This window comes from Gekko japonicus, unplaced genomic scaffold (genome assembly GCF_001447785.1).
Source record: "Gekko japonicus isolate JY-2015 unplaced genomic scaffold, Gekko_japonicus_V1.1 scaffold868, whole genome shotgun sequence".
NCBI classification, from domain to species: Eukaryota; Metazoa; Chordata; class Lepidosauria; order Squamata; family Gekkonidae; genus Gekko; species Gekko japonicus.
In genome coordinates, this window is record NW_015175381.1 from 330,525 (window position 1) to 355,872 (window position 25,348).

General features: G+C 41.5%; 1 protein-coding gene across 1 annotated transcript in view; it reads left to right on the forward strand.

Moving 5' to 3' along the window:
- Positions 1-25,348, forward strand: part of DSCAM (Down syndrome cell adhesion molecule) — a 272,597-nt gene that overhangs the window by 223,298 nt on the left and 23,951 nt on the right. The window contains exon 30 of the mRNA XM_015425577.1: positions 2,103-2,405. Within this exon, the coding sequence (XP_015281063.1) occupies positions 2,103-2,405 (303 nt within the window). The remainder of the gene's footprint in view (positions 1-2,102; positions 2,406-25,348) is intronic.

Sequence of the window (25,348 nt, forward strand, 5' to 3'; positions counted from 1 at the left end):
CATAGCTCCAATCCTGCATCAGCTGCACTGACTACCTATTCGCCCAATTCAAAGTGCTAACTATTACCTTTAAAGGCCTTCATGTCCTAGGTAGGAAGACCAGGTATCTTCTTTCCCTCTCTGTTGTCTGCAAGCCCACCAAGGGCTGGCTAGGTGAAAAATGCTTTTAAAAGTAAAGTGATTATATCTTAAGATTGCTACCATGCCAGGGCCTGGATATCTCCTGGAATTACAACTGATTTCCATACTATAGAGATAAGTTCCCTTAGAGAAAATGGCTGCTTTGGAGGGTGGACTATGGCATTACACTAGTGTTGCCAGCCAGTGGGAGTCTGATGGAAGTTAGAGAGATGGGGGGTGCCATGGGCATGATATCACTTCTAGGTATTCCCTGGAAGTGATGTGTGCCATTGGTGTGTGGTTGCCAACTCTGGGTTGGAAAATTCCTGGAGATTTGGGGGCTGGAGCCTAGGGAAGGTGGGGCTTTGACAGGTTTTAACATAGAGTTTATGACAATTCCTACAGAGGCATGGTGTCATTTCCAGCTCCTTCTAGAAGTAACATAATGCTATCATGTTGATGGCAATTTCTTACTTTATTTTTTCCCACTGACCACTGGAGCTGTGGCAGACAATAGGAGTGAGTACCTTGAAACCCTACATTATACCCTGATGAGCTCCTTTCCTTTCCTGCACCCTACACTTAATCAAAATTCCAAAACTAAAAAGGTTGGGAAGCCCTGGTTTATCCTTACTTTCTTTAAGGGAAATGTATGTTGAAGAATGAGACAGTAGATTGGATCCAAACACCTCCTTTCACTCCTGCCAGAGAAGAGAACAAATTATACTCCACAGTACTTCTGAAGATCCCCTGACTTTTTGGTGGGAGGCACAGGGGCTGCAGCAGGAGGGAGGAGGGAGATACAGTCTGTGGGTATTCTCTGCCCATTCTTTGCCTTGTGGTTCTTTGAAACAAGTCCAAATGGTGCAATCCTGTCATTCGTTATGTGATATCCATTTTCTGTGAGTTTTGATTACCCTTCCATATATCATTTGCAAACACTGAATTTGTTTTTAAAGTGAAATCCCCTTCAGTTCAAAATGGTATTTAAGAATGAAAGACAGGTCTTTCTGCCAGTCATTTCATTCTCAGTTCAAGTAACCTGATTGGCATAATGCTTTTAAGAAAACATGCCCTTTAAAACTTGGTGATATTGTCCAAGCAAGGGATGGGCACAAACCAGGAAAATTGAGGTTTGTGAAGGTTCGTGTTTCGTGGGGTGTCACAAAACACAAATCTCCACGAACCTTTCCATTTAATTAACCAGTTTGAGGTTTGTGGTTCATGATGTGGCACAGCTTGCAAAAGCCATTTAAAAGGTTCCCTTTAAATGGCTTTTGAAAGCCACACCACTGTCACGGCACAACTCACAAGTGAACTCAGAAGTCATGCAGTGACGCAGCTTTCAAAAGGGATCCCTTTAAATGGCTTTTGCGAACCAAGCCACTGCATGACTGAACTCATTTAAACACTTTTGAGTTCACTTTTGAGTTGTTGGTGTGGCTTGTAAAAACTATTTAAATGGTCTGTATGGCCCCTTCAAACTCTATGATTCTATGATCTCTTTAAATGGTTTTTGCAAGCTGTACCGCCACCACAGCACAACTCACAAGTGAACTCAGAAGACATTTAACTGCCTTCTGAGTACGCTCACTGAGTTGCAGAACCGCCATGGCATGGCTTAGAGGCATTTAAAGAGACTCCAGTATTAAAGAGACCAGAGTCTCTTTAAATGCCTTCTTCAAGCCCCACCACCGGCACGTGTGCCATCCCGAACCACACAAACCTCCTAAAGCCACCTGGGAGGTTCATGGGGACGGGATGGCCTGAACTGAGGTTTGCGAACCAAGAACTGGGCCCAGTTCATGATGAATTTCGATTCGTAATTTGGTTCAAGCCCATCCCTAGGCCAAGTTGGAATGCAGAGAGGCACTAACAGAGAACAAGAACTCTTCTTCCCTCTAAAACTTGAACCTTGTTTATTTAAAAAGCTATCAGAGAATTTCCCCCCTGAAGGACCTACCCTTTTTTTTGGTCTTTAGATCGAGCTCGAAGCAGCATGGTCTCCACAGAAAGTGCCTCCTCGACATATGAAGAGCTAGCAAGAGCATATGAACATGCCAAGATGGAAGAGCAGCTGCGACATGCCAAGTTTACCATCACAGAATGCTTCATATCAGACACCTCCTCAGAGCAGCTAACGGCAGGGACTAATGACTACACAGACAGCCTAACCTCAAGCACCCCATCAGAATCGGGGATTTGCAGGTTTACTGCATCACCTCCCAAACCTCAGGACGGAGGACGCGTGACAAACATGGCTGTTCCAAAGGCACATCGGCCAGGTAAGTGCCAGAGAGTGCTGTCTGAACTCCATCTGTTCTGATTTCCATTCTGCACATCTTATGATTTGAAAGTGCCTTCATGCTGTTCCTAAAGCAATAAAAGATGTTTAATATTTCTGTTAGATATTTGTAAAGCAATTCTTTTTTCAGTAATGGTGGGAGGGTGACAATCCAGGATAAGTGAAGGGCAGCCTTAACCCCCAAGAGCCCATGCTCCAGCTGTGCTCTGACTCCATGAAATATCTGATCCATCTTCAAGGGTTTTTTTCTTTTAAAAAAATCTGGGGATGGCCATTTTAGAATGAAGATAAAACCATTCACAGAGGGTGGGGTTTTTTTGGTTTTTTGGTTTTGGCAAACATTTTTAGCAGTGCCCTCCCCAAGATCCCTTTTTTTGGTGATTACTTGCTTTCTCTTCCAGCAGTCCTTGCAGAATTTTTTTAAAAAATTGTTTATGGTGCTGCTATCCCTTACACTCACTGATGCCTTTATATAGCTAAATCTGATGGGCTGTCTTGTACTTGCTCTTATCCCATTTATTGTGCAATCCTGGTTATATGGGGTCATCCAAGTGAATAATTCAGGAAGGGAGGAAGTAGCAGCATTCAGGGAAATAAAAAGCATCATTGCAGGGGCAGCCATGAACATGATATTTTTTAACCAGGGAAGGTGGGGGGAGCATTTTATCCTTTCCAATCAGATCACAGACTATGATTCAGGATGGCTCCAGTTAACAACTGTGCCCTGCAAATAAAGGCCGAGACTCCTGTATTTTTTTAAATATGTCAGGGACAGAGTCAAAGCCTGGCAGTAATCTGTTTGAGAGTTCACAGTTTCAGATTTTGGAGGGAAATGTGTCTTCCTTGTCCTGCTTCCCTACATTGCATTCTTGGTACTCACTGCAGGATTGTGTGCCATAAATAGATAACACACACACAAAGAATATCACAGCTCCCTTTCACTGACTTCAAGAGAATGTCGAAAAAGTTCACTGATGCCAACTGCAAATAGATGCAATACATTTTCCTGTCACTGTTGCTCTCGTTCTTTTCCATCTATCAACACAACACTATTATAGGCATCTGAAGTACAGAAAAATGAAAGCATGAAAAAGCCAGGAAAACTGAATGTCTTGAGGGAATGAATAAAGAAATAACATATGAATCCCTTCATGTTAACATCATTTCTGGGGCAACTTATAATTCATTGCAGGATGGAATTAGGTGATTGCTTTTGCTTGTTTCAGTCCAATTCCTGACAGAGCAAAATCGCTGTTGCTAGTTTCTCCTTCCATCATTTATTTCTAAAATGGCAAAGCGAATATATAGCGCTGAGTCCACCTAGTCTGAGCTTCCTGCCCTGCATGGAGAGTATATGCATGACATAAAAACTGAGAAGAATAGGAGTCCAAAAATGGGATTAGGGACCTTGAGGAAGTCCCCCTCCCCTTTCTAGTGTGATACACAGTGGGGTTTTAGTAAACTTGTCTCACACGATAAGCCAGTTGGGTTCCTACAGGATTTTTAAAAGTGCATTTAAAATGGTTTATGTATTATATTTCATTGTACAAGGCTCACAGTAAAACTAGATGGTACCAGAAATCCAGACCTGAACTTCAGCCACACATCTATGTCACACAGTCATTACAACATACAAGGGACAGGAGGAGGAGCCAAAGATGGGAACACAGTTCTTGGCAGAAGTTTAGATCTACCATGGAGGCTGGGAAGGAATGGACTCAAGCCCCTCCTACTCTTTATGGTTGGCCTTGGGATCTTGGACAAAAACCACAACTATCCCAAGTCTCAGCTTGGCAATCCCACCCCATCCCCTCACACTCCATTAGTGAGTTTATTACGATCTCACTCAGTACTGGAGTGTGAGGGGCTAGCGTGGGATTGCCAAGCTGAGGCTTGGGAGTGCCCCCCCCTCCAAATGGTATACACCCATTGCTACCAGCAACTCAGAGCATCTCCTACTAAAGGGAATTGCATATTTAGCACTCTGTGCCTGTGTTGTCATTTACAGGCTCTTCCTAGTTGCTGCACCTGCCCATTTTGTTCCCCAGACTAGCACAGAGACAATCTGCCAGGACTTTGCACATTCAAGCTATCATGCTCCAGGGATGGTGAACTGACCAGCCGCCCCTCTTCCTTACCACACTTGAGATAACAAGACCGAATAGGCAAGGTATTTTTTCCAGAAATCAGTTTTAAAATATTAAAAATATTTTGTAAAAGTTTGATGAATGAAAAAAAGAATACACATGTTCTCTTCAGGCATTTGGACTGAGCAAAAGAAAAGTTGAAAAAACCGCAGTCCTTTTTCACTATACAGAGCTTAGCTTAAACTACACATTTAGTTAGGAAAGGCTACCTTTATTTGAAGTGACAGTAGTTTAAAGTTCATCAGTACCTTAGTTCTCATGCTTTGGTCTTCTCTCCACTGTTTCTGGCCACAAGGACAAGATGATGTTTATTTCTATGGCCATCACTACACCCACTGGCAGCGAATTCCACATTTTAATCACTCCCTGTGTAAAGGAGTATTTCTTTCTGTCTGTCCTGAACCTACTGCCCATCAGCTTCATTGGATGACCTTGAGTTCTAGTATTTTGGAAGAGGGAGAAAATTTCTCTTTGTCAGCTCCCTGTACCCCATGCATCTATATATTTAATTCTCAACAATCCCCTCTGCGTGCAGATACTTATTTCCACTGATAGAGGGCATACTTTCCCCAAGCAGGTTTTTCTACAGACTCAGGGGACTCCATGGGTTTGCAGAAAAAAACAAAACATTTTTTAAAAACTCAGGGAGGGTTGAATTCCCCCCAGTACCTTTTGAAATGGCCACCACAAGGATCTACTTCAGGCTCTACCACATAGACAGTGAGAGATAGACTGGCTGATAGCCAGAGAGAGAGAGAAGCAAAAAGCAGAACTGGAGCTCAGATTGGGGGGGATTCCTCCTGCAGTATGAATGGCTAAATAGCAGGAGGTTTGGAGCCAGGCCTGGGACTACGTTTGCCCACTCAAGGTTGGGAAATTCCTGTAGATTCCATGGTAAAGTCTGAGGACTGCAGAGTTTGGGGAGCTGGATATAATGCCACAGAGTCCACCCATTTTATCCAGGGGGACAGACCTCTGTTGTCTGGAGTTCAGTTGTAATTCTGGGGGATCTCCAGGTCCCACCTGGAGGCTGGCAAGCCTAGCCCTAGCAGCACCCTCTGGGTGACTTGATACCACCTGACTTGTATGATTCAACTAGGCCTGGCTGCTTGCTACTATTCAACAGCAGCCACCCTATGAAAGTCATTGTAGTATAATGGTTAGAGCTTCAGAGTAGGATTTGCAATACCCAGGTCTAGATCCCCATCTTGCTGTGGAAACTCACTGGGTGATTTTGGATCAGTCATACACTTTCAGCCTAACCTACCTCATAGGGTTGTTGTGTGGATAAAAAGGAGGAGAGAATGTAAACTGCTTTAGTTCCAACTGTGGAGAAAACCATAGTTTTCCTCAGTAGAAGCTGCAGGGGGAACGGAGATGGAAAGCTGAAGACAGGGGCAGATAAAGGTAGTCTGGCTGTTGGGTGGGAAGGAGATAAGGATGCCAATTCCAGGTAGGGAAATTCCTTGAGATTTGAAGGGTAGAGCCTGGGGATGGGGGGGATTGAGGTGGGGAAGGACTTCAGACATATATAATGCCATAGACTCCACCCTCCAAAGCAGTCATTTCCTCCAAAGGAACTAAGGTTGCCAACCTCCAAGTGAGTAAGTAACAAAACAATGGAAAAGCAGTGATTTATAAATTGTAGCAAAAAAACAGTTCATAGACTGTTACACTGTATATATTTTACTCAGGAGTGTCATAGATGCAACGAACATGAAGTTGAGCAAACTTCAGAGGACGGCGGAAGACCGGAAGGCCTGACGTGATCTGGTCCATGGGGTCGCGAAGAGTCGGACTCGACTGTGCGACTGAACAACAACAACAAAAATTACTCTCACCATTATTCTTAAAAAAAGGAGTTCTTTATTCAAGACTTGCTAAAATTATCTAGTTTGAGGACAATCTTTTATTCACATTAAAACAGCACATTAAGGCAGCACATTAATATATAGTCCTGCGACAATTGACCCCGGTTGGTACTCATTTCCCTCAGCTTTCTCAGGTCCCAATCTGTCAGGTGCTGCACATAAAGTCACATCTTTTTACAAAGTGGGCAGGGTAGGGTATAAATTTAATAAATAAATAAACAAACATAGTTTTCTAAATTTGAAGAGAGAGAGCTGGGTATGTTCTAAACTTATCCCTGAAGCTCATTAAACTATCTATCCCACTAGTTCTGGTATATTCCAACTGGCTTCTGAACAGGTTCCACTGTTATGGACTGTCTCCTAAAGTACAGGAGCTGTCAATTTATTCTATATGTTAGTACACATGAATGCTCCATTTATAATTCAAAAAAGGAGAGAGAGAGTTACTCACCCAAAAAGCTGACCATAAGGTCAGTTTTCAAAACTGACCATAAGGTCTACATCTTAACTCAGCTCTGAGGCTTTCTGCATTAAATTGTGCTGGGCTGAGATGTCTACAACCACAGCTCACCCCAAAAGCTCAATAATTTTCAAAACAGACCCTAACGTCTACATCTTAGCTTGGCTCGGTGGCTTCCTGCATTCAATTGTGCTAGGCTGAGATATCTACAGCCACACCTGCATATCTTGATTACATACCCGATCTCTCCCTTCATTTACAAAGAGCTATTCTAAATTAAAGGTATATCCACTATATTTAAAATAATATTCAAAGTACCTAAGTCTCCCATATCCCCTTTAGATGCCTCATCAAACCTGGAAAGAAAATTTGCTATTATTTATTCAGTTTCAGCATTAGAAAATGCAATTATCCATATTGAAGAAGATGTAACAAACAATGGAAAAACAGTGATTTATAAATTGTAGCCAAAAAAAACCAGTTTATAGACTGTTACAATGTTACTCTTCAAATTTAGAAAAGTATGTTAAAATACATGTTTGTAAAAAGATGTGACTTTATGTGCAGCACCCGACATATTGTGACCTGACAAAGCTGAGGGAAACGAGTACCAACCAGGGTCCGTCGTTGCAGGACTATAAGATAACTCAATGAAAATGTCGGGACAATGTGTGACTGCAATAAAAAAGGCCAACACTATGCTGGGGTCTATTAGGAATGGAATTGAAAACAAATCAGCCAGTATCATAATGCCCCTGTATAAATCGATGGTGCAACTTCATTTGGAGTACTGTGTACAGTTCTGGTCACCACACCTCAAAAAGGATATTATAGCATTGCAAAAAGTACAGAAAAGGGCAACTAGAATGATAAAAGGGTTGGAACACTGTCCCTATGAAGAAAGGTTAAAGCGCTTGAGGTTCGTTACCTTGGAGAAATGACGGCTGAGGGGTAACATGATCGAGGTTTACAAAATTATGCATGGAATAGAGCAGGTAGAGAAAGAAGTACTTTTCGCCCTTTCTCACAATACAAGAACTTGTGGGCACTCCATGAAATTGCTGAGCAGTTGGGTTAGAACAGATAAAAGGAAGTACTTCTTCACCCAAAGAGTGATTAACACATGGAATTCACTGCCACAGGAGGTGGCGGCGGCTACAAGCATGGATGGCTTCATGAGGGAATTAGATAAACATATGGAGTAGAGGTCCATTGGTGGATATTAGCCACAAGGTATAGATAGGAACTCTCAGTCTGGAGCAAGTGATGCATTGTATTCTTGGTGCTTAGTGGGAGCAACAGTGGGAGGGCTTCTAGTGTCCTGGCCCCACTGCTGGACCTCCTGATGGCACCTGGTATTTTTGGCCACTGTGTGACAGAGTGTTGGACTAGATGGGCCATTGGCCTGATCCAATATTGGCTTCTCTCATGTTCTTATGTAATGTGCTGCCTTAATGTGCTGTTTTAATGTGAATAAAAGATTGTCCTCAAATTGGATAATTTTTGCAAATCCTGAATAAGCAACTCCTTTTTTAAGAATAATGGTGAGAGTAATTTTTACTCCTGAGTAAAATATATACAGTATAACAGTCTTATAAACTGTTTTTTGGCTACAATTTATAAATCACTGCCCGAGGATGTAGTGATGGCCACAGGAATAAACAGCTTTAAAAAGGGAATTAGATAGATTCATGGAGAATAATTCTGTCAATGGCTACTAGCCATGGCGACTGAGGGGAACCTTCACATTCAGAGACACTAATCCTCTGAATCCCAGAGCCAGGAGGCAACACCAGGCCACTATGTCCTGTTGTTGGCTGTCTAGAGGAACTGGTTGGCCACCGTGAGAGACAGGATGCTGGACTAGATGGACTATTGGTCTGATTCATCAGGGCTGTTCTTATGTTCTCCACTGTAATCAACCTTCTGTCTAGTACCTATACTTAACTTTGTTGTTTTTGTTTGTCAAGTCAGTAATTTCATGCTATTTTAATTTTAATTAATTCTAAATGGTGTCATTTCCCATAAAAAAGTAACACTAAAAATTCTGTATTTTGTTGCCTTACTTACTTGAAATATACTTGTGATAACCTCCTAGTATGTTGAATCCAGCTGATAAGTTGATAGAAGGAGTCGTCAGAGAGAATCTTGTCCGGTCTTCCCCTGCCCCAAGCAGCCTGCTCTTTGCTATGAAAACTCTCTCAGGTGGTCAGAAGAGCCTCAGGGAGAAAATGAGCCATAGTATGGGAGTGGGTTTCCAGATCCCCCTTGGCAACTAGCTGGAGATTTACCTTGCTGAGAGGTAGTGTTATTGCTAGCAATGTAATGACAGTGCTGGTGATGCTCTGATGTCACCAGAGATGTGCTGGCCACTCCCCCGTGCGCCCAGAAGTGACAGAAGCACATCACCAGGGGATGCTGGGTATGTTCTGGGTGTGTTAAACCATAGCGTTTTGCCCAAATGCCAGAGTGTCCTTGGGATCCCACAGTGATGTGCTAATGTCATTTCAGGGCACATGGTGAATGACACCAATGCATTAGGACACTGCCAACATCTCCCCCCCAGTTTCCCACCATTTTTACCCCACGGGCCAGCTGAGCTACAACAGGATGTGCCCCATGATGGCAGAGGATCCCCTGCCACCAGTGAGGGCTTGGGAAATGAATATGGGGGCACTGCAGCAACAAGCAAGAATCAGGTGAACCCACTTCCTTCTCCCTTTTCCGCTACCAGCTTGCATCAGTGTAGCAGAAAAGAGGAAGCTATTTTACCTTTTTTCGCCTCCTCGCTGCAGCACCCTATGTACTGTCAAGGCACGCTGTTTGTGAGAATCTGATGACTGGAGAGCAAACAGCAGGCTGCTAGGGGAAGACGGGGGGAAAGAACTGCTTCGCCAACTTCTACCAGGAACTTTTCCACCTAACCCAACCCCGGTACTCCTAAATTCTGTCTTGCACTGGAGTGCGATATCAGATAATTTTCTTGCCATTTACTGGGTGCCCCTGTTAGCATTTGGTTCTTATGTATGTGCCATAGTATGTTGGAGCTGCATCTGAATTCCAAGAAGGAAGCATATTCTTTCTTTGGTATTCTGAAGCTAAATGAAAAATGTGTGTTTTTCTCTCTGACTAAAGGCAAATAGCTAACTTTGCTCTTTTTGTGTGCCAAGTAAATAATTTAATGAAGTTTGATATTTGTAAATGTTTTAATTCATTCTAAATGATACAGTTGCCCACTAAAGAACTCCCAAAACTAAAATTTCAGTCACTTGTTTCCCTGCTGAAATGTCCTCAGTGGAAAATGTCAGCAGAATCCCTAATGGGATGTACAGATTTGTAGTCAGCCTCCGGGTCTTTTTGTGAAATAATTTGTAGTCAGCTCTGCCTTTTGATATCTGTAATATATGTTCCTGTGGCCAAGTGGCAGATACTTTTTACTGAACAGCAGTTAGACTAGACATGCTACTGGGGAAGGTGGAGTTGGTGGAGACCCTTCCCACTGAGGCTTTGTGTGCTGCAGCTCCAATAAAGCAGATTTGTACCCTTGACTTGCTGGTGGTGGACTCCAAACTCTGTAATAGCTTTTAAGCATATTTTACATTGGATGAAAAAAATTGCATGTAATATTAATTTGAAATAGTGTACTACATTCAAGCATCTGAGAATATGTAGAATATTGATTAATGGTATATTTAATCAGTTCCTGGCATACTGTTCCAATGTATCAGCTTAAGGTACAGAAGAGACAAAGAGAGTGTCTGGCAGATCTGCCAGTCGGGGTTCAGGGAGATCCAAATTCAAATTTCTGCTGAGCCATGAAGCTCAGTGGGTGACCGATCTTTCAACTAACTGTTTCTCAGGAGTGATGTGGAGATACGTCATGAGCCCTGTGAATGCTGCCCTGACCTCTGTCTCAGATACGGTTGCCAAGTCCCGCAAACTCACCGGCGGGGGAGGCTCCAATGGGTCCGGGAGCTGGCTACAGATGCGCGCATGCGCGCGAAGCCAGCACATCAACGGAAGTGACATGCGACATCGCTCACGTTGGGGGCGTGGCCCATATCATTGGGTTTCCCCCCGATGATCTGGGCCACGCCCCCAACGTGAGTGACGTGGCGACGCAGCTTTGGGGGGCGGAGTTCCCCCCGGTGCCCAATTCTGCCATGGCGGAAATCGGGCCTCCAAAGCGGGGGTTTCCCCGCCCCCACTTGGCAGCCCTAGTCGCAGAAGGACCAGAAAGAAATGTGACAGAGGGAGAGAGAAGATCATTGCAGCTGACATGTTGAAACCCCACCCTTTTCTTTCTTTCTGTTATGGCCAGCACTTTGCACTAGTATCTAAACATCAAGGGACCTCAAAGGCCCATGAAATTAAGTGCAAGGGACTTATGAGAGATTTTTAGATAGGGTTGCCACTTCTGGGTTGGGAAATACCTGGAGATTTGGGGGATTGAGCCTGGAGAGGGGAGGGACCTCAGTGGGGCATAATGTCATAGAGTCCACCTTCTAAAGTGGCCATTTTCTCCAGCTGAACTGACCTCTATTGCCTGGAGATCAGTTGTAATCCCAGGGGTTATCCAGCCACCACCTGTAGCCCTATATGTAGCCCTATTATGTTATGAGCACGGAAAGAATCTGTTTCATTGGAGTGGGAAGAATGTTGAGTGTTAATTCACAGATTAGAATTGTTGATGTGTAAATTAATGTTACTTATGCAGCACATGAGAAAAAGATGTCGTGAAATGGGAGTATATGCAAATTCCATTGTGTGTATGCATACATCTTTATTACTTGATGAAGAAACACTACTCAGTGCAAAACAGCAGTCTAAATATATTTTCATAATACTACATCACGGCTGTTTTCATCATTGTTTGCATCCTTCCCGTGATCTCTCTGTTGTTTCTACAGCACCTGGAGGTTGGCAGCCCTACTTTTGGACTGTTTACATACAATTTTATTCAAGGATTCAGTTTGGTTTGGTTTGTCTGCATTTCCCATCTCCAATTCCTTCCCAGTTTAGTTTCATTCAACTGAATGAAGCTAATGAAAGGCTCCTCTCCCCACCCCACCCCCTGTAGACATATGCATGGCTGCAACATCATCACACCTAGTTAGCATTTCTCACTTGATTTAACTTGAATGACTTGAAATGTGGGGAGTTATTTAAAATGTGCATTTATAGCTCTGTGTCTGAAGCCTGATTGCAAACTAATTCTAATTGCCTAATTAGTAATATATCCCAGAATGTCATCCAATCCATTTTAAACCATTTTCGCCTTAGAGGTCAATCAACACGCATGCATGTTGCTTCAGGTAGCTCATAAGTTTAGAAGAGATGGCTGCACCAGCAAATAGAACAGGAAGAGGCCAGGGGAGGGGGAATATTGGTGTGGTGGCAGAATAATGACCACTCATATGAATTCCACCTGTGCTTCATTGGGAGGGGGGCTGGAAAATATGCATATAATAACAAGTCTCAGAAATGAAAGATGCATACATCATTAAAAACACACACATATATAAAAACAAATTTTGAAAAAACAGTGATAACTGAGCATGTAAGAAAAATAGTTAAGCCATTGACATTCCAGGCAGTGGAAACCAGTACACATTGCATTAACCATTCTCTGTTTCCTCACATCCATTATAAAGTGGAAAATCACTGGAAATATTACTATACAGGTTAGCCATCTTCAACTTTAACTTACATGTATCTGTGAGGCTAATCTGTATCTTTTTGTTTAAGATGTGTGTGCATTCTACAGTATTTTTTCTAATGGACCTGTGAGGAAATAGAAATGGTTTATTCAAACTGTACTAGCTTCAGGCTCCTGCAACATCAGTGTATTCACTATGTTTCTTACATACTTATCAGTGTTTTTTCCAGAATTCGTTTTCAGATACATTTTTTAAATGATATATGTGTCTATCATTTTTAGATTTGTCTGTATTTATGTATTTTTACCAATTCCCCTGACAAAGCATAGGTGGGGTCACGTCTAATAAATTATTTTTTCCCTTTGCACCAATCTCTCTCTTTTTTTCTTTTTTGCCTTTCCTTGTTCACATAGTACTTAGACATGGATTCCACTGTAGTCCCTTACCTTTATGATATGTAGCTCTACACATGTAAGAAAATCAGTTACACGAGGTTCCGGTTTTGGCGACTTAAAGCTCGGACGTGTCCCATCAAGCTCCTGATGGAGACGTGCCGAGTCGTGGTGGACAGGAGGAGCTCTGACTGGATCCGGGCCTCCCCCGGAGTCCTTGTAGGGGACTCCAAGCCTGGGGTGCAGGGGAGAGCCTCTTCCGAGGTGATGGCTGAGGAATCGAGGCTCTCCCTACCCTGAGAGGTCCTGCCACCGTGAAGCCATCATGGTGATTAGAGCTGGCTGCCAGACGAGCGGACAAGAGATCTAACATGAATATCCTCCTATAATGACTTAAACGCGTTCAAACTGTGAGTTAAGCGATCCCCTTCAAAAGCGGCTAAAGACTTTAAGGCAAGCGGCATCAACTTATGAAATAAGTGGTGGGTGGGGGAAGAGTTGGGGTACCCCCCTCAAAATTGAACGGTTCCTGAATGACAAACGAAAAGGAAATAAGCAAAACTGACCATGAGAGACTGTAACTAAGACCGAAAGGTGCAAAATAATCCAAAGCGTTTTCAAATCGTAGAACTTTGACTTTAAATCCAAAAATCTTCTTATATAAACAATGTCTAGTAGAGAGAGAAAAATGGCGCCAGAAAAGAAACCTCTTGTTAAGTCGTGAGCTTAACAAAGAGTCGGAGAGTGATTCAGCAAGAATGCGGCTTTTATTCTTCAGCTTCGTTACTTCTCCAACACGGATCAACATCAGTCAGCCAGGACAGCTTTAACACAGAAGCTGGCCTGCTTTTAAACCTTCCCGGCTAATGTAGCCACTCCCACTGTACAAATAACAACCTATCAGGTTGAACGGATAATGACCAATCACAAGCGCTCCCGCTCCGTAAGGTGATTGGATGACACAACCTGGGCTAGTGCTCCTATTGGTTACATTAGGATCCTAGCCCAGGCTGAAGCTTAACATTGCACTTCAATGAGATGTTTCACATACATCAAGTCCTATACCGATCATGCATTCAAGTCCATCTGAATACATAACACCTCTCACAGGAAGTACTCTACCAACAACTCCCACCCAGACACAGGAAGCAGCTGCAGACTTTACCAATATGTTGGCTCAGGCACTGCGCCCCCTGCTGGAGCAGATGTCTAATATCAACAGCAAGTTGGATGGAGTCCAAAAGCAGCTGACACAAATGGATAAAAGAGCAAATGAAACTGACAGAGCTATTAAGAAAGTTGAAACAAAAACAAAAGACATTAAATAAAAGCTAGAGGAAGTGGGAAAAGATAGAATTTCAGATAAAAGTCAATTGTTGCAGCTTCAACTGGAAAGATTAATGTATGTTCTATGCTTTCAAGGTATCCCTGAACAGAAAGGGGGAAATTTAGTAACAAGTCGTTACAAGTCTTCACGAGGTGCTCAGAAAGGTCATCCATGAACATTTTGCAAAATTCTGAGGGGAGACCATCTGTACCTGTTGTTTTATTATTTTTGAGTCTTTTGATTGTGTCTGTTAATTCAGGTAGGTTAATTGGCCGTTCCAATAGTTCCATATGGTCCTGAGAGAGGTGAGGTAAGGTTGGGATGGTACGTAGATAGGTATCGATGTCCTGTTGGTTAGGGTTTGTTGAGCTGTATAGGGAAGAGGAGTATGTTGCGAAAGCTGTGGCAATGTCTTTTGCCACATGGAGTTCACCCCAGTGTTGTTTTTGATTGCATTAATAGCGGAAGATTTGCGTTTTTGTTTCACTCGCCATGCAAGCAAGTGCACGTGTTTGGGACTGTTTTGCCAGAATTTTTGTTTCAGGTAGATCAGATTTCTCCGGACTTGGGTGGATTCTAAGTTGTCTAGAATTTTGCGCTCTGCTGTGAGTTTTTCGTAAACCTTTGGGTTTCTGGATTTTTTGTGTTCCTTTTCTAGTTTGGCTATTCTTTCTAGGACATGAATCCTGGACTGATTCCAACATTACAGTCATCCACAAGGAAGACAAAGATCCATCTAATACAACCTCTTATAGACCTATAGCCTTATTGAATCACAACAACAAAATTTTTACAGCATTAATTGCAAATAGACTGAAAAGCATAATTACTGACTACATCCATCTGGAACAAACTGGCTTCATACCTGGGTGGCAAATAGCGGATAATATACGTAGAACAATGGGCATCATCATACATGAAAAGCAGACAGGAAGGGACTCAGCTATCTTTGCACTTGACTTTGAAAAAGCCTTTGACTCGGTGGAGACAAGGTTTATTCTCTCCTTATGCAAACACCTAGGATTCGGACAGACATTCCAAAGAATGTTGCACATCATCTACTCCAACAATAGGGCGAAAATAAAGGTCAGCTCACCCTCAGTCCAGCTCAGAAGGGGAACCAGACAAGGGTGCCCTCTCTTCTCGTTTATCTTCGCCCTGGCCATTGAACCGCTGGCAGAAAAACTTCAGCAAAATGAAAATTTTAAGGGGGTTAACATCAATGGGATAGAACACACAAAACCTGCCTCTATGCCAATGACCTCACCTTATACATCTCGGACCCCAAAATCTCATTAGAAGCAATCAAGGAAGAGCTTGCATTATTTGGAGATACCTCAGGGCTTAAGATCAACTTCACCAAAACTGATGTTTACCCAATATACATTGAGCACACAATGAAACTTTAACTCCAACAACAATACCCTTTCAAATGGATAACACATTCCTGGAGATATCTGGGAGTCCACAATCCTATAAATTTAAAAGACCTGGTTAAGGCTAACCTCCACAAACTTGCTGCTAACACCAAGACTGATATAGAAAACTGGAAAGCTCTAAAACTATCGCTCCCAGACAGGCTTCACCTGATTAAAAGTCTCATAGCACCCAGGTTTACATTTCTATTCCAAACCCTGTCCATTCCCATCACCAAAAAGGACCTGGACTCCTGGCAAATGCAGTTGACAAGCTTCTTCGGGGACAGGAAAAAACCCAGAGTAAACCACAACATCATCCATAGAACAGATAAACAAGGAGGACTCAACCTCCCCTTGCTTTAAGCATATCACCAGGTTACGACTCTTGCATGGGCGGTACAAATGCAACACAAAGGCCAAGATAAGCACTGGATGACAATTGAACAATCTTACACATCACCTTATGATCTGCAAGAGATCTTTTGGATCAAGCCAAATCTAAGATCCAAAACCATCAACAGCAACACTCTTTTGAAAGCAACTATCAAAACATGGGACAACAATAAAAAACTACTCCCAACCACTGGGATATCACAACTCTCCACTTATACTCATCAGGACTGGTTCGAACCAGGTAAAATCATAAATGCCTACTTGGACTGGAAAATGGCCAACTTGAGCCGCCCCTATGATTTAGTCACCAATGGTAAAATGCTAGATAAAATATACTTTGATCACAAAACAAACCAACAACTTCACTGGCACGGCTATCTCCACCTTAGAGATCTCATAGAGCGCTTAACAGGTGCAGGAACATTCCACAGAGAATTTACCAGTCTAGAAAAAATCATTATATCTTATCCCAAATCCCCAAAAGGTCTACTGTCTAAACTTTACAAAGTGGTAGTCATCACAGATAGAGATGTAAAATTTCCAGAAATGTTGAAGCTCGGAAAACCCCCCAGGTTTTTTCCGGTTTTTTTCGGGGGGAAACGGAAATTTTCGGAAAAATTGAAAAAAATGCTACATTAGCATTTCTTTTATCTTTTCTAGATTGAAAGTCATCTTTTTTTTAGGAACTTTAGGAACATAAAATATGGCTATGGACATTTTTACTTGGCATGAAATTATCACAACTAGCATATTAAAAATATAGTGTATCCAAACAATTACCACATGCAAAAACAAAACTGAAACTTTTTTATTTTCTTCTGACAATCACACCTCCTAAAGGAAGAAATGCATCTTGTTCTTGCATTGGAGAGTTCAGTTTGTAACCTAGGACTTGCTTGTCCTCAGTGCACAGAAATTAGATAATCTGATACCATATATATATTAGAAATTATTTGAAAAATATTTGAACACCTTGTCTTAAAATATTTTATTCATCATGTTAAAATAAAACATTCCATAATCAATTTTTTTCTTTTCTTTTTTCAATTTTTCCAATTTTTTGGGAAAAAACAAAAAGGCTTCAGGAGAAAAAACGTTTTTTTTCTCGAATTTTTCCATTTTTTTCCGGGCCTTCACATCTCTAATCACAGACACCTCCACAAAAATGAGACACCAAATATAGTGGGAGGAAGAGCTAGATGTGCACTGGCAAGAGACAGATTGGGAAACCATCTGGAACTCTCCAGCAAATAGCTCAAAGATATACAACCTAAAATTCCAGTTCTTCAAAACTGTCTTGAGATGGTACTTAACCCCCCAGCAAATACACAAATTCAGCAGAACCAGTAGCCCCATATGCTGGAAAGGGTGCGGAAAACTAGGGACTTACCTGTATTGCTGGTGGACCTGCCCCAAGATCCAACAGTTTTGGATAGATGTAAAACAACAGATCAAGAACATCATAGCTCAAAATATCCCTCTCACGCCAGAATCCTTCCTGATGAACCACTGGGACGACTCCATCCAGGACCAAAAATGGGATCTTCTCTCAACTCTTCTGGCAGTAGCTCGCTTATCCATTGCCACTAGCTGGAAATCCCCAACATCACCTTCCATAACAACCTGGCAGGACAAGCTGTGGGAACATCTCATTATGGCAAAAATTTCTGATTTACTCAAGATTTCACACTCAGATACACCACATACCTCCAAATTTGTGTCAACCTGGTACTCTCTTGTCTCCTACTTACAAGCTCTGGAAATCCTCCCCCCCCCCAACCCTCTCTATCTTAAGTGACTAACCCTGTAGGTTTGTATCTCTCTATTTACCAAAGGTTTTTGTAGTTGGAGGCACTGAATTATGCTGTATCTTCGCTTTATGTTCTGTACGTTATATTAAAATCAATAAAGACGATTTAAAAAGGGGGGGGATTTAAAAGAACTTTTAAGTGAAGTGTTAGCACCAATGACAGATCTCAAGCAAGATGTATTGCAAAATGACATGGATTTGACATATCGAACTTATCCAGATTATATTTTAAAAAATGCCGGGAAAATATTTCTGAAATTCTCTAAGAGATCTACCAGAGATACTGTTTTGAAAGCTACATCTGGGAAAACCTTGAAAGTTAAAGACGAAGACATTAAAATCCTAAAGGACATTCCATTTGAGGTGCGGAAGCAAAGACAGCAATATAAAGATTTAACCCTTTTCCTTCATGACAACTTGATTCCCTACAGATGGATTTTTGCAGAGGGACTTGTGTTGCACTTCAAGAATAAAAAGAATAAAATTTATTCCGTCCAGAAAGCTAAAGACTTTTTGAAACAACAACATAGCCCAAATAAAAAGGAAAGAAAAAACGAAGATAATAATGAAGAGGACAAAAGCGATGGAGAACAGAAGACACTTTGAGCAGTTCTAGTAGCACCCCAGAAACCTCAGATTTGGAAAAAGGAGTATCTGCTCCCAAAACATTTCAAGTTAACCTGAAATATAAGAAGAAAAAGCACGGAAAATAAAACTGAAGTTCAATAGTATATAAGGAATTATAAAACACCTGAAGATTAATATGAAAGTCTTTAGCTATCTTAATTTAGATAGAATGTTTCTATGTTATTATGATAGGATGTATAATGATATAAAGCATGCAATTTGATCCTTGTCTTAACTTTTAGATTTTTTCTTTTGTTTTAGTTTTAGTGATTTTCCTTTTTTCCCTCCCTTTATGATGTAGTATATAAAAGCAATAAAAAGTTATAAAAAAGAAAAGAAAATCAGTTACATGAAAACATGTAGGACAACGTAAACCACAAAACCATGAAATTAGTATTTTCTAATCTTATTTCAACTGCCATGGAGCACTGTAAAAAGGGAAATAGTTAATTACTCAGCATGTTTATGAAGAAGCGACAATTGTGTTCTGTAGTTCAAACTAATAAAACCAAAATACCTTCAAACAGTTATCAGAGCCATGGTTACAGCGGGTGACCCTCCCCAAGACATTCCACTGAATTATCAGTGTTATTAACAATAACTACAAGATAGACACTTTTGGTTTGTCAGGGTATGAATTTTCCCTCTACTATGAAGCTTATTGAATAACCCTGGTCAAGACACTTTAAGCTAACCTGCTTCACAGGGCTGTTTTCAGAATAAAATAAGGATTGGGAACATAAAATCTTAGAAGTAAATACAAGGGAAATTCTACCTAGATTTCTATCTAATTGTTCAGTATGGATTAAATCTGCTCTATCATTCCAGTGTTCTGTTTAGTGAGTGCAGTAGCACTGGGAAATTGTTCAAGCATTTGTCCTTGTTTTAATTTGAATAAAATTGCATTTTATTCTGTTGCTGTTTAATACATTTATGTTACTGTTTTGAGATTCTGGCTGCTCAGTATTGATTTATGCTCTCACATCAATATTTATGGCTATGGGCCCGACAGTGATTCTCACATATAAGTAAATCAAATTCCCCTCTTGGCAAAGCTTTACACTGTTTATTTTAGGATCTATATACTCAGGTCCCTTAACAGTATAAATTTACAGACTGGCTTAATAGGTTTTACTTATGCACAGCAGCAGCTTGTGCAATTGTAAAGTGCCTCACTAGTGGCAAGAATGGCAGATGAGCCATTGCTTGGATCCTGCAAAATCCCAATGCAAAATCCATTCAATACCTTTCATTAAGACCTACCAAAATAGCACAAAAGGGACTGCAAGCTTTCAGTTTCTCCAGAGCACTTCATCAGGATGGATATGAGAAACCAGGTGGGGGGAGGAGGGAGATACCTCTTTGGGGCCATAGTGTTAGAGCCTCTTTGTCTGCATCCTGTAGGATGTCTATAGAATGCTTAGCTGATGAGACAAAGAGTCCTTAACACCATGGCACAGAAGATGTAACCCCCCCACACCTTTTTTTCTTTTTTTGCTTTTAACATTCAGCCTTCACACTCAGCTTCCACAGTCTTTTGTGTCTGTTCTGGAGAGAGGGGGAACCTTATATAAGGTATAATGGCTTACCACCTATAAGCAAGTATAAGATTTAAATGTCCAAGGGTTTGAACAAGTTGGCAAAAATTGAATAACATAGTCCAGGACAAAAAAATATCCCATTGTTAGAGAGATTTGATCCGCTTTTGTTCTGCTTCCCAGTTCCCACCCAGGCTGATAATGGCATTCTGGTCTTCCACTACCATGGGCACTTCTGAGTTGGGTTCGATAGAGATGGTTCTGGGCATGGCACAAGGGTTCCTGTTCTTTCCTTGTGTCAATGCTGGGACTGTAGTGCTTGATCCCCAGAAGGGTTGTCTTCACACAGTAGCTCACAGGATTAGAGAGGTTCGCCTCACTATATATTCTGGTAACTACATTTTACCACTATTTTTAAAAACGTATTTCCAAGTCTAAGATGTAGGACATACAATTAATTCTTGCTACAAAAATAGAAAGTACCCATTAATTTTCTTTCTTTTTTGGCCTATGAGCCTGGAAATGATTGTCGTGACATGCACTTTTTTCTTACATCATTGTTAGTACTATTGTATTTTCTTTTTGTAAGAATTATTACACACATTAGAACATTTATCAGAACAAAACTGCTGTGTAATGCTTGCCTGTCCACAGGACTGGAAAATGCAGAGACGTGGTTTCTGATTCAGCCACCCATCCTGGGGTTAACACTGAGGTTAATAGCATTGTCTTATTATTAATCATTACACAGGGGCACCTTCAGAGTTTGCACAACTGCATAAACATAATGCCACAGGCCTTGAAGACTCAGGGTACAATCCCAGCTGGCTTTTGTTTCTGTTGCCGCTGAAATGAATTTGAAAGGAAATTCTGATGCAGTTTTTCCTAACTTGAATTTATCATTTAGATTCCCTTGATGTGAAAAAGATAAAACGTTTTTAATCACAGATTGGGTCGGGGGGGGGGGGGGGGGGGGGGGGAGTAACCAAGATAAACAATTCTTTATTTTGGGAAGTTCATACTGAAATGTGATATCGTAACTTTTATCAACAAGACTTAAGATTCTACATGGGATTTCAAATTTAAAGTTGGGAATTTTTTGAAGAAAAATTGAATTCCTTTTCTGAAATGTTGCTAAATTATTTCCAGGGGACCTGGGCTGGAATAACTCTGCACAGGATTGCACTATAAATAGTGTGGAATAGAGAGAATAATTCAGCATTTTAAGTGTTGTTACTTTATTGAGATGATAGGTGAAATTGTGTTCAGTGGGGGCATCATTGTAAACTGTATCTTCTTTCTGGGATTGGTTAATCTAGTAAATTGACAATGCAGTCCTAAACAAGATAATGGGTTTAGAAAGGGGTAGATTTGTCTAAAATTGCACTTAGGGTTGCCAGGTGGTAGCTGGAGATCTCCTGGGATTGCAACTGATCTCCAGGCGACAGAGATCAGTTCACCTGGAGCGAATGGCCACTTTAAAAATAGATTCTATGGCATTATACCCCACTGGAGTCTCTCCCCACCCCAAACCCCTCCCTCCTCAGGTTCCACCCCCCCCCAAATCTCCAGGTGTTTCCCAACCCAGAGTTTATCACCCTAATTGCACTGTCAATGTATCTTCTGATCTCTTTGAGCTTCCAGACCTGTGGTGATAAGACGAAGGTAGTCTTCCCCAGTAGAAGAACAGAATATGGTATGTCTAACATTCTCCTTATCCAAATTTCTGCCCAGATTTTTGAGTTCCAGATTATCTGGTGTTATCATTGAGGAGCATCACATATTCTTCATTTTCTTGGTTTTTCCCGACAAATCTCATATAGGACATGTGCAGCAGAACATTGTTTTCAGATCTTCATGTATTTTTCCTCTGATATGTCTGGTGCACATGTAAGTGACATCTGGTAATTATACACAATTGCATCAAGATTTGTTTTGTGCAGTGTTTTACCAGTTCACATGCATATTTGTGGACATTGGTAAATGATTGCATAAAAACTATCTTGGTGTAATTGTATGATAGTTTACGTCATGATTCTTGTTGTGTGGTTTTTCACCATCGCATATGAGCGCATTTAGTAAAATACTACACCCAAAAAATCTTAATGTACTTATACTTGTCTTCTGTAACATATTGAGGGGAAAGGTGCCCCTAAATTTCCAGAAATTTCCCAAGCCATATTTGACAACTCTAAGTGGAGAGCAGGACAAAGACTATTTATAGAACAACAAAACATTGGAACAGGGTAAATCTCGTCCATCCCTACATCAGGGAGGGTGGATTGGGATAATACTGGGGCCCAAACTTGGCTCAGGAGGTCCTTCAAACCGTTACATAAGAACATAAGAGAAGCCAATGTTGGATCAGGCCAACACTCTGTCACACAGTGGCCAAAAATACCAGGTGCCATCAGGAGGTCCACCAAGTGGGGCCAGGACACTAGAAGCTCTCCCACTGTTGCCTCCCCAAGCACCAAGAATGCAGAGCATCCCTTGCCCCAGACAGAGAGTTCCTAATTCCAAATGCAGTCCCTTCAGAGTACAGAGTTCTCCACAGACATCTGAACTCTATTACTGCTAACTCAGGAGTATGAAGGTCACTGAATGGGTGGTGGATTTTGGAAGAGGGGGGAGAATAATTATGTTCTACAGAAAATGTTGAGAGTTTCTGTTGAAAAAAATCTAACATAAACATACCAATATGTTTATGTTATATGTTTGTTTATAATTTTATCTTTAGGTCTGAAGATCTCACTTCATTTGCATTTACTGGCAGTCTTTAAGCAGCAGCTGGACAAACACTTGTCAGGGATGCTCTAGGGGCTGATCCTGCATTGAGTTGGACTAGATGGCTTGTATGGGGGTTGGACTAGATGGCCTGTATGGCCCCTTCCAACTCTGTGATTCGATGATTCTATATCTGGTGACTATTTAAACCAGGTTTTCACAGATTTTGATCTATTCTCAGGGTTCTACCTGCTTGTCTTCAGCAGTATCAGATTTCCCATATCTATTGCTCCAAAGCAGCCTCTCCCTAAGTTATTACTAAATATGTTACAAGAACTCATAGAGCCCTATGAAGATGCATTAGGAAACAGAATCAAAATGATCCCAAACTCATCCTTGAAATTTGTATTATCACACCATCAGTCACAAAAAAGCATTAAAACTTCTAAGTGTTGTCCTACCAGTTCTGTAGAAGTAATTGTCTTTTCAGAGGCTGATAAAGTGACCCTTATTAATAGCTACTGCTTGCTGATCCAAAGCTGGAGGTGAATGTTAGAGGGCAGAAATCTTTTTTGGTAGTACTCAGTGATTAAGCTCCTCAGCATGTGTTCATATTAATGGATCTTTGTTTCCAAAAATTAATACTGCAAATCAAGCACAAAGGCAATAGGAGACGTTTTCCCCTGACAATGTGAATTTAAACATGCTGAATCTAACAACTCACTCTTCTGTCTCATCCAGATCAGAACAGCAGCATTAAGCAGAAATCTTTTGGGGGGGTGTTTTGAGTGCATTTGAAAAAGAGGTTGGCTTTTTGCCTTCATACAGAGGGATGTGTGCTGCATATTGTTTTATGGAAAGAAGAGCATGTTAAACATCTCTTAAATTTAGGTCGTCAGTCTCCAGGTGGGGCCTAGAGACAGTCCAGAATTACAAGTGATCTCCAGACTATAGATATCAATTTGCCTTGAGAAAATGGCTCCTTTGTAGGGTAGACTCTCTTATACCCCAATGAAGTCCCTTCCCAGTCTCCACCCCCCAAATCTTAAAAAAAATTCCCAACCCAGAGACAGTAACCCTACCTGCATTCTTCTGTCCCCTGATTAAAATTCAGGTGGTTTTGCGGGTGTTAAACAAAGCTTTGTTACAAGATTAGTGATTGTAAAGCACTTTACCCCCTTTTATTTCTCCTTAGGGAGAGGAGACCTTCAATTGACATTCCTACAGCCTAACTACCCCCTTTACTGCCCTAAGCCTGGCCACTCTGCCTTCCTGTGCCTCCTCATTCTCTGCCTGACCCTATTTTTCTTTCTTCTTTTGGCTCTTTCTTCTTGCTCTTCTGCCAGTTCCGCTTTCCATCTGCCCCCCTCACTTCTTCACTCTCCTTTTATACTTCCGGCCCTGATATGGTCCTTACTTGCTGCTAGACCTGGCCATCCACAGATTCCATGACTCAGTTTTTCACTTTCCACTGCAACAACCAGTGACAAAGGTCACTGCCTATTTGGCTAGCATTCGTCCTGACCCTGTGAAGAGGCCAGTAAAAGATGCACTTCATCTGTTACATGAGTGCTGCATTGCCAGGGGTAGCCTGCACATTCCCTGTCTTATTGAGGCCAGTCATCTGGGCTCTTGGGTCTCTCAAGAGAGAGGTGCCCCATTGCAGAGGCAGCTAGTAAAGATCCAGCTGAGTCCTGTAGTTCACTATATTAAAAGCCAGTTGTCCTCTGTCTACTCAGAAAACAATATTAAGCCCGTAGTTCCAAGCTGCAAACTTAGTATTGAAGTCTGATTTAAGTGTTCAAGGAGTTATGAATCATCTCTGCTTTTCCTTAGTATCATCTGTCATGTACCACTATATGCAGCCAGCCTGAGCAGTTATATTGTATGTTCTCCTTGACTGTGGTGTGCATGATTTGTCACTGCTATCCATTTCCCACCTAAAGACCAGCCCTGCTTTTTGTTGCCTTAGAGACTCTGGTGGTCTGAGAACCAATGATAAAATATTACTTCAAGGCATACTGCATGGCAGTGAAAAATCATCCCCAGGACATTTGTGTTGTGAAGCGAATATTGATTCCTTTACCAATTACCATCAACACTGAAAAGAAATAACAGGGATTGTGCTGTCTCACTGCAGTGCTGATATATTTACCACCTTACAGGGCACTGATTTCACCTACACCGTATTGCCAAAGAATATTCAGAAGCTGCCCCAAAATTTGAACGCCAACTGCAAAGTTGTTAAGTTTATTCCTGCATTTTCACTATGTGCTCTAATTGCAGCAGATTTTTTTAAAAAATACTTGATTTGCTGAAGCTGTTTTGAGATCGATTTGGTTTGTCAGCCTGGCTTCATTGAAAAGTTGTGTAGCCACGGATCCAGTGATAAGAGAATCATAGGAGGAATAACCTTAGAGGAGGGGTGAGACTGCAAACAGGAATGAACTAGATCTGACGATTATTTAAGAAACCTAGGCATTCTAAATAGTTCAACTGGGCAGGAGGGAGAACTTTTACATGCTTCACAAATCTGAAATTATTCCTGAGTTT